Source organism: Haliotis asinina, chromosome 3, assembly GCF_037392515.1.
Source record: "Haliotis asinina isolate JCU_RB_2024 chromosome 3, JCU_Hal_asi_v2, whole genome shotgun sequence".
In the NCBI taxonomy this organism is placed as follows: domain Eukaryota; kingdom Metazoa; phylum Mollusca; class Gastropoda; order Lepetellida; family Haliotidae; genus Haliotis; species Haliotis asinina.
In genome coordinates, this window is record NC_090282.1 from 70697732 (window position 1) to 70707173 (window position 9442).

The 9442-nt window shown below is 38.4% G+C and overlaps 2 protein-coding genes across 2 annotated transcripts; one reads left to right on the forward strand and one right to left on the reverse strand.

Annotated features, from left to right (window-relative positions):
- Positions 1 to 219: 219 nt before the first annotated feature.
- LOC137278397 (uncharacterized) lies at positions 220 to 7527 on the reverse strand. The gene is made up of 10 exons (XM_067810692.1): positions 5971 to 7527; positions 5677 to 5736; positions 5345 to 5397; positions 4890 to 5034; positions 3741 to 4292; positions 3029 to 3143; positions 2402 to 2534; positions 1925 to 2039; positions 1345 to 1454; positions 220 to 917 (listed from the first exon to the last, which is right to left on the reverse strand). The coding sequence occupies exons 1-10, from the start codon at positions 7096 to 7098 to the stop codon at positions 812 to 814; spliced, it is 2517 nt and encodes an 838-aa protein (XP_067666793.1). The 5' UTR covers positions 7099 to 7527; the 3' UTR covers positions 220 to 811.
- Positions 7528 to 7730: 203 nt separating this feature from the next.
- LOC137277053 (elongation factor Tu-like) lies at positions 7731 to 9442 on the forward strand. The gene has a single exon (XM_067808713.1). The coding sequence runs from the start codon at positions 7738 to 7740 to the stop codon at positions 9163 to 9165; it is 1428 nt and encodes a 475-aa protein (XP_067664814.1). The 5' UTR covers positions 7731 to 7737; the 3' UTR covers positions 9166 to 9442.

Sequence of the window (9442 nt, forward strand, 5' to 3'; positions counted from 1 at the left end):
CCATTAAAGATTGACATCCAGTAATCAAGAGAAAAATACCAGCGTCTTGAGCATGTAATAGTTGCATGGATATGTGCACTATATAATGTCCTATAGTATGAAATAATGCACATTGCAAGTTGCCACATCTGTCTTTACCTCTTTACAGCAAGAATCACTCACTCGTTACCCACCACTCCACTGGTGAAATGTTAGTGCAATAACAACAAACTGACCAACTAATAAAAGCTACATACTTTATTTACAGATGTGCCAAAATGACTATCTGCATAGTTTATTCGTCTAGGTTAATGAGTACCCTAGGATCTACCTTAGAGTGTTTTTAACTCACAAAACTAAATCAGGCCTTATTGTTCCCATGGAAATACTACTGTAGAAGCAAAGAATTTTCGAGAAAGAAAAAGCAATAGTTGAGCTGTGGTAACCACACATACATAGTTTCATGCAAAATATTCTATGGCTTGGTCAAAACTGTTTCCATCTGAACAATCGAAAAATCGTAATTTTACGATAATTTTTAGAAGCCAAAGTCACCTTTTAAGCTGATGAGTGATTCATATGCCAAATATTGAGAATATTAATAATCAAGTTCTTATAAAGGTATAAAACATCATTACAATTATGACAAAATTTCTTTCAAACAAGTAAGTAAAAAACTTCATAGGTAAACTTGGATTCAAATCTAACTGCCTCTATATGCTTGCAGTTTGCAGCTAAGTGCACGCACATCATTGCTTATGATGTGGAAATGTCTTCCAAACATGGTTACAGCTGAGCAGGCTGATAAAGCTGCAAGAACACTTAAGTGTTGCTAGCCATGTCGAGATTTGGTTCCCTTCTTCTGCCTGCTCTCCTTCAGCTTCTGAGCTTGTTTGGATATTGTCTTGTTCATATTACTGTATTTCTGGCTGTCATTCCTGTCAGAAAAGATGGTAATCATCAATTATTTCAGTAATTTGACTATTTATATAAAAGTATAATCAGATTGTACAATACCTGATGAGTGAAGACACCTACTGTTTGAAAATGGACTAACTATTGACAGATTACAAATGAATTTCACCCATTAACGAGTAAGTTCTTAAATAGTATACTACATAATGCCTATAAAACTGATCATTTATAACAAAACCTACTTCAAAATCCCTCCATAAACACTAAACCTAAAGTATGCCTTTTCAGATGACTGATCAGAGTTACATCCCTTGGCATCAAACAACCCCTACCTCCCCCATCTTCCACTCATCTGAAACCTCCAATGTTCAAACAGTGCAAATTGTTCCTGTTAGTTAATGACACGATTCATATATATTTCTATCTGTGGCAGGAATTCAGCTCCCTTACTTGCTCATCTTGACCTTGTTTCGACAACCTAGTCCTCCCTCCCAGTGTGATGACTTCCCTCGTGTCAACATCTGCTGGCAAGTTGTACATGGTCGGTCTGGGGCATACACCTGAATGGAGAAATAATTACAGATATGTTACGTCACAAAAAGCTTATTCACATCATAAAAAGACACCAGTTCCCATATACGTTGATCAGTATAGAAGTTTCACTGAGATTCCTGTAATGGATTTGGAGCTATGAAAACATTAAAAATGAAACAATAAGATGCACAGATCATCAAAAAGCACCAGTTCGCCAGTAAACCTGATCTTTTTTTGAGTACTAATCAGGAAACAAGAGCAACCTTCATTTTCAGTTCAGGTCCGAAAATATATTTCTTAAAATGAACACAAAATGCCTAAGTCATGAGAAACTGCTAACACAAACACAAACCTGGTATTAGCTGCAAAAATTCAACAAGTCATATACAACAGTTTTGAAGTTATGATTAGGAAATCAGATGGTCGGTATTGCTAAATATCACTATGTACTAGTTTTTCATCCAGGTCAATATCTCATAGTGACATGAAAATTCACCTGTTCCTTGCAGCAGAAGCCACAGATGACTCTGTTGGCAAACACCATCTCATGACCGTCGGACTGCTCATCGTGACACACATCGCATGGGTAAACCATACCACAGCATGGGAACCTGAAATACACCAGGTAGGTGGTCAGGAGGGGTTAGAACCTAGCTGGTACAGCATTACATACTCAATATGACTGCACTTAAGTCATGTACTTAAGTAGAATGTTCACTTTTATTGAATAAGATATTTATGTGTGGATTATTAAATTATGTTTCTGTAGTCTGCAGTTATTATGAACTCAGTTGGACCACAAATTTTAGGCCTTTATAACCATAATTCATTCACACATTTCATCTAAAATATACAGCAAGTGGCTCAGACCAAAACAGTTTGTATTTCCATCAAATCATTATAAACCTATGCGAGGTCAACAGTCTTACAGCTGCAACAACAATGTTTATTCCACCTGACAGTGATGTCTCACCTGAACCAGCGGTAACTCTTCTTGTAGTGTTTACAGGTACCATTGGCTGGCAGTGGTTTTCCCTCTTGGATTGCAGGGTCCTTTGGAACCCGTCGTTTCTTAACAGCAACCTCATGAACTTTCTGTTTGGAGTCTGAAATATTGACACATAGGTTAGAGGAAAATGTGTGAGGATCTCTAATTTTCTGGGTTTGAGCAATGATGGTTTTTCTCAAGTCAAAAAGAAGGAATATAAATAAAATAAACAAGATGACCCCTAAGCTTACTCTGTGACCAAACATAATTTACTTGTTAGTAGGCCAAAATATTCAAGATGAAATCATGATAATTCTGGAACTTTCGAACTATGCTAATTTTTTGGACCTTTTCGTATTTGTGGGCACCCTAATTACCTCAAGTCTAACCATGCTTGTTGAAGGAGGTGACTAACAGGATCTGGTAGTCAGGCTCATTGAGTTGGATGACTTATGTCATCATATTGTGTAGATTGATGCTCAGATAGTTGATCATTGGATTGTATGGTCCAAACTTGACTATTTACTGACCGCTGCCAAATTGCTGAGTGCGGAGTTAACATAAAATATACTGAACTGAAGGACTTATGTATATATTCCTAGTCCAACCTACCTGTCACGACACCAGACGGCTGCAGTTGTAAAAACTGTACTGAGTCAGCAGCAATCTTCAACTTCTGATGACAGTGACGACACCAGGTGTTGGACACCTGACCAGGAGCCAGACCCTAGAATTTAGGAAAAAATTCTGAAATTAGTCAAAATTTACTAACGATTAAAAGATACTGATTCAGTGATGACAATCATCATGAGAATGTGGGTTTTTTCCAAATACATGGCTCACATTAAGGCAGAAATCCCTGTTTTGGGTACAAGAAACAAATACTAGACTCATGTATCACTCAAAACTGAGCAGGGTGAGTTTACCAGTTACAGAAAGACAGGCTGAATACAACAAAAACATGCCTATAATACTACTCCCCCTTTCCAGACTTATGATACATATCGCCATACAGTCAAAGGAATATAAGGAGGTCTGAATTAATCAAGCAGGGCAGGGAATAGAGTGAGCGAATATGGTTTTACACTGCTTTTAGCAATATTCCAATAATATTCATGGTGGGGTACAGCAGAAATGGGCTTCATACATTGTATCCATGTGGGGTATCGATCCTCGGTCTTAGGCACAACAAGCGAATGCTTTTACCACTAGGCTACCCCATTGCCCCCACGTTAATCAACAGTCAATACCTAGATAGAGAAAATAAACACTATAACTATCATAAAGCATTATATATATAAAGTAGACAAAGTAGATGGCTTACATCAATCTTTGACTCTTTGGAGCAGTTGTCACAACCAACCCTTCCCACACACTCTTGTAACACAACGTCAAAGGCTGTGCAGTTTTCAAGGTCAAGGTAGCCCATGATTGATGAGAACTGGTGCATGAGTACTGGTCTGAAGGTAAGCAGCTGTGTCTGGTTGCATTTGCTGCAAGACACCGAGTTGACTCTATGTGGAGGAGTGTTGAAGTCAGTGTGGTTTTTACATCGTCCACACTGAATGTTTATGTGAATCTTGTCATATATCAAGGTGGATGCTCCTTCTCGCAACTGCAAATTTTTCAAACTGATCTGCGTTCCTTTCTTCTCTGTGTCCACACTACGGTCAGCATTGTTGGAGACAGTTGTGGGTTCACTGTCCTCGTCCGAAACAGTTTCCTCTGGATCAGCGTCACTGAACTCCTCTGATCCCTCCTCAGAGCTGGTCAGTTCAGAGTCATCGTTATTTTCCGATGTCTTGTACTTTTCCTGCAGCTCTGTAGCACTAATGAACTCAAAGCCAGCTGCTTTAGCCACGATTTCTCTTTTCATCTGTAAACAAAAAGGAGACCCTCCCTGAATCCCTGAAGTCAAATGGATGATGAAATAAGTGAGCTGAAGAAATTAGTTTCACTGACACCACTTTTCCAGAATACATCAGAAACAACCTGTTTGGCAGCATGTTTGGAAACAAATCCTGGTCTTCAGAAAGAAAACCAAATGATTTACCTACTAGGCTACTAGACTACTAAATAAATATACCATCATACATTTTAGAGTGAGAAAGTATTGTTATACACCACTCCACATGTTGTACCCATCATACATTTAGAAAACAGAAAGAGTGGAACTTTAGTCTGGTTGGTTACTTTGACACTGACCACTGTCAGTGGTATTAGGTATCTATATATTAATGGTTCGATCATGCTATGTCAACCTGGTTACACATAAACATTTGCAATGATATTGATATACACTTTACTGTCCTCCCCACGGCTTCATGCAATACAAGTCTTATTCGTAATATACGAGGATTGCTGTATATTGCTGTAAGACTACTGTAATTGCTGTATATTATCAGTTACTGTATCACAGCCTCACACAAGTCTCCATATGTCCATGTTAAAAGTGTAGCAGTGCATGATTTACCTGTCTCAGAGCTTCAGTAACGTTTGCTTCAAGGCTCTTGTCAAACCATCGGAGAAATGGTCTGAAGATAATCTCATAATTTCCTTGTGATTCCAGACTGTCCCTTTTCTCCTTCACCCAGTCAGCAACACAACTGTTCAGGTATCTGTGAAAATTAGAGATCATGCTCACCACAATAATCAACAAATTTCACAGCTTAAAACTTTTTATTTCATGACTGTACTTCAAACATAATTATTGATTTTATGATATTGTGTTCATCATATTTATGGGATACAACTGTTGTCTACACACTTTTGGTAATCTTAAATTATCATGAGATATGTCAGTAAAACCAAAACTTCAAACTACCCAACCTGATTCTTAGTACTGATGCTACTTCATTTCTTCATCATTTCATGTCTTAACTGTTCCAGTAAGTTTTGTCAGCGAGTTAACTATAAAACATTGTGTACCTTCTCACTGTAGCAGGCAAATCCTGATCTTCTGGCACAGAGATACTCAACATCTGAAGAATATGCCGAATCATAATTGCATTACCCAACTTCTACAGTTCATGATGAGGATGTTGAAACAAAATCTGCACATCAGTTGTATTGTTTTACCTGCTATACACATGGTCTTCAATCATAGCTCATGTCAAATTTAATAAGAAAATTCTACTGAAAGGTCTTAAAACAAATATAATAACGTTAAAAACTTCTCAACAAACAATCTAATTTTTTTCTTAAATTCGACAAGGAACACAAAGCATATTTTGCTAATGGATATATAAGTTGCAACATACCTCCTGGGGGTAGGATGAAGGGATAGTAAATTCAAGTTCAAAGTTCTTGACATCATATGGCTGCAAAAAAGAAGTAACAGGAATAAAGGAAATTGCTATCATTAACCAAAAGAAGGAATAAACATGAGTAAATACAATAAACTGATCACGTTGGTGAAACGTTAATCTTCAGAAATAGGAACAATATACTTTGAAACTTGTAGTTTGATAGGCCAGTACATTAATTTAACATAGTTGATGACTGGGGTTTTTTTCAAAATATTCGAGAACACTGCATTTCGTTTAACTACTTACCCAATCTGGGTCACTTGGATGGAAGTTGACATTACACTGAAACGTGTCAGGACCTTCTTTAATGACTTTGCACCTGTCTTTGGGAAATCTTTTTTGCAGCTGCTCAATCTCTGTTTTCCTCAGCTTATCCAATTCTTCTTGTGAGGCAGTCTCTCTCTTCAAGAGGATTTTCTGATTTGGGGGCCTTACAGGAGGCCTGTTGGGGAAGGTCTGCAGTCTTCGACCAGAGTCTGTCTGTTGTTTGGCTTCAGACCCATTAATAGATTCAACACCATGATTAGGCGTTTCTTGAATTTCAACTGACTCATTAAAATTTTCAGTCAAATCATTCATCATGTCCACGGGATGCCAAAACCGACATCTCTCTCCCCATTTGCAGTACCCTTTCTTGAAATAAGGACAAAGTCTCTTGTCTTTTTTAGTTGCTTCAGGCTGATTAGCCGCTTTCTCAGACTTCTCTGGAGCCTGCACTGTCTCTCTCTTAGTTTCTTGGTCGATATTTTCTGAAGGTTTAACAACCTTCCGTCGGGTTCTATCATGTCTGAAATGGCATCGTTGCCCATAGAGACAACGTCCAGTTCTAGCAAAGAAATTACAAATTTTTCTTTCATTACTCTTGCCATCCTGAGAAAAAGTTCCAGGTGCTAGTTTTCCATCTACTGCTTGAAAATCATCGTGATTGTCTTGTTGTCGAACTGATAATGAATCTTCAGTGAATGTTATAGGAGCAGGTGAAGATGCTTGATTTACTGCATTCTGAGAGTCAGGAATTTCATGGAGAAAACGACACTTACTACCAAAACTGCACCACTTGCGCTTAGCAAAAAAGCTGCATATTTTGATACTTGTGGTATTTTCACTTGAAATGTTGCTTGCCTGAGAAACAATCTGATCACAGTTTTCCTGATTTAGGCCTTCATATTTACCTTCAGTAGTGATCTTGGGATTTACTTCTTTGTTTGGGTTCAGAAGTGATGGAGGGGATTCTTCAACAAGTTGTCCACCTGGTAGATGATCAGTAGAAGTTGATAAGTTTCTTACTGTGTGTTGATATCGACAAGCGTCACCGTATCGACATACCTTTCCTCTTGAATAAAATCTACACAATTGTCCTGATACAAATGACATAACCTGATAAACTGAACCTTCTTCAGACTGTTGCTTGAACAGATTGACCTTTGTTTCCAACTCCTCTGAACTTGTGGACTTGAACGTGATGAAGTTACCTCTCCTCTTTGAAGGCTTCGGCAACACAGTTACCTGTGGTAAGTCCGCAAAAAAGTTGGCGAAAAGAATTACTCGTTTGTCAGGTGACAGTTCAATCTGACTTGCTCACTAGGTCAAGGCCTAAGTGCAAACAAAGCCTAAAATAACGACAAAAATTAAATTCTCCCTAAAGAACGAGACTTCCTCACTCCTGCAAATGGGAGTAAGAGGCACGGAGCAATGAGCACTGAAAACGACGGTATTTATAGTCCAAGCTGGTATTGCACCACAGGGGAAAATATCACCCTATTGTTGACTTATCAGTTGAAGGAAGTTGTGCAATCCAATACCGGAAGTGCCTTATAACACATGACAAGAAATATCAACACGCAAACATAGTTCTACAAATTCTTTTTTTTCAGAAACGTATCAGCTTAACACTGGGAACATACAAGTGTAAATGTATTTCTTTTTGCCAAAATCGGTAAAAAATCAGGAAGGTATAGTGGTTCTTAATGGCCGCTTAAACGTCAAGATTATTATTACGCAGGGTCAAGGTCAATGAGGATAAACATGGCCGCGCACATGTTCCAGTACCTGTGGCGTGTGCCATGGCGTTTTAATCAGCTTTCTACCAGGATGCTGCTGAGTGAGACCCAGGTTAAACTCAGTTGGAATGTCCAAAAGCTTTTTTGCACAAATACATCACCGACTAGCACTGCTGATAAACCTCATTGTAACATTGGAACGATAGGGCACGTTGATCATGGTAAAACCACTTTGACAGCGGCAATTACTAAAGTACTTGCAAGTAAATCTGGGAGCAGAACCCGATTTATCAAATATGATGAAATTGACAGAGCGCCCCAAGAAAAGCTCCGTGGAATAACAATTAATTCTACTCACGTTGAATATGAAACTGACAACAGACACTATGCGCATACGGACTGTCCGGGACATCTTGATTATGTGAAAAACATGATTACAGGAGCCTCGCAAATGGATGGAGCAATATTAGTTGTGGCAGCTACAGATGGCACTATGCCACAGACAAGAGAACACTTACTTCTGGCTCGACAGATTGGTATAAAGAATGTTGTTGTATATATCAACAAAACAGATATGGTAGATACAGAACTTGTCGAGCTTGTAGAATTAGAAATTCGAGAGCTATTGACTGAATATGGATACAATGGAGATACCACTCCTGTTATCGCTGGATCAGCTCTTAAAGCTTTACATGGGGGTGATCCAAGCATTGGTGAGGACTCAATTCACAGCTTGTTGAAAAGCATAGATCAGCATGTGCAGATCCCTGATCGAGACACATCTGGCCCGTTTTATATGCCGATAGAAGGAGCAATTTCTGTTCGTGGTAGAGGAACTGTTGTCATTGGAACAGTACAACAGGGTGTTATTAAAAGAGGTGATAGTGCCGATATTCTTGGATTTGGAAATGCTCTTAAAACAGCAGCATCTGATATCCAGGTTTTCAATAAATCAGTTCCTCAATGTACTGCGGGTGAAAATGTTGGCATTCTTTTGAGAGGAGTGAAATCAGAATTTGTTCAAAGAGGAATGTTTTTTTGTCATCCTGATCTGTTTGAACAGAGAGATACCTTTGAGACTCAGCTTTACGTCTTAACAAAGAATGAAGGTGGTCGGTCAAAACCTTTGACAGACAAATATATTCAAATGTTGTTTTGCAACATGTGGAACATTTCCGCAATGGTGAAGCTCCCTGAAGGCAGGGATATGGTGATGGGAGGAGACACTGTAACAGCAACTGTGCTATTGAGAAAGCCAATGGTATTCTCCGTAGGACATCGATACACAATTAGAGAAAATAAACTGACTGCCCTTACTGGTGTGATAACAAAAGTGTTGCCTTCACTGGACATTAAAATTCCAGGCTTCAATTTTGAAAGACCAAGAAGTCACAGAATAGAAGGAAATGCTTGGCTAACTAGAAAGAGAAGATTGGGATGATTGTTTAGTTGATGCTGGAAAGAAGTCATCGTTATACAGTAAACACTATTTATTGAAATCAGAAGTGGATTACGGCATGATCCATATTTTCTGTCGATAACAGTTATTGTAGCTTGCTTTTTTTAAAATAAATTTCAGTAACTATGGCAACTCTGTCAATAATATGAGTACCATTTGCGTTTCAGAGAGAGTGTACAACAAGCTCAATGAGTGGTTGTATATTAGCATTGAATAAAATTTATTGACTGTGAAATGTGGAATAAACATTAAAAATAGA

Coding starts and splice junctions, on each gene's coding strand:
- LOC137277053 (XM_067808713.1), top strand. CDS start 7,738: ATGAGGATAAACATGGCCGCGCACATGTTCCAGTACCTGTGGCGTGTG.
- LOC137278397 (XM_067810692.1), bottom strand. CDS start 7,098: ATGTCATTTGTATCAGGACAATTGTGTAGATTTTATTCAAGAGGAAAG. Junction 3,144..3,740: donor CCAAAGAGTCAAAGATTGAT/GTAAGCCATCTA, acceptor CCTAAATTCTAG/GGTCTGGCTCCTGGTCAGGT. Junction 2,535..3,028: donor GCCGTCTGGTGTCGTGACAG/GTAGGTTGGACT, acceptor TCAATATTTCAG/ACTCCAAACAGAAAGTTCAT.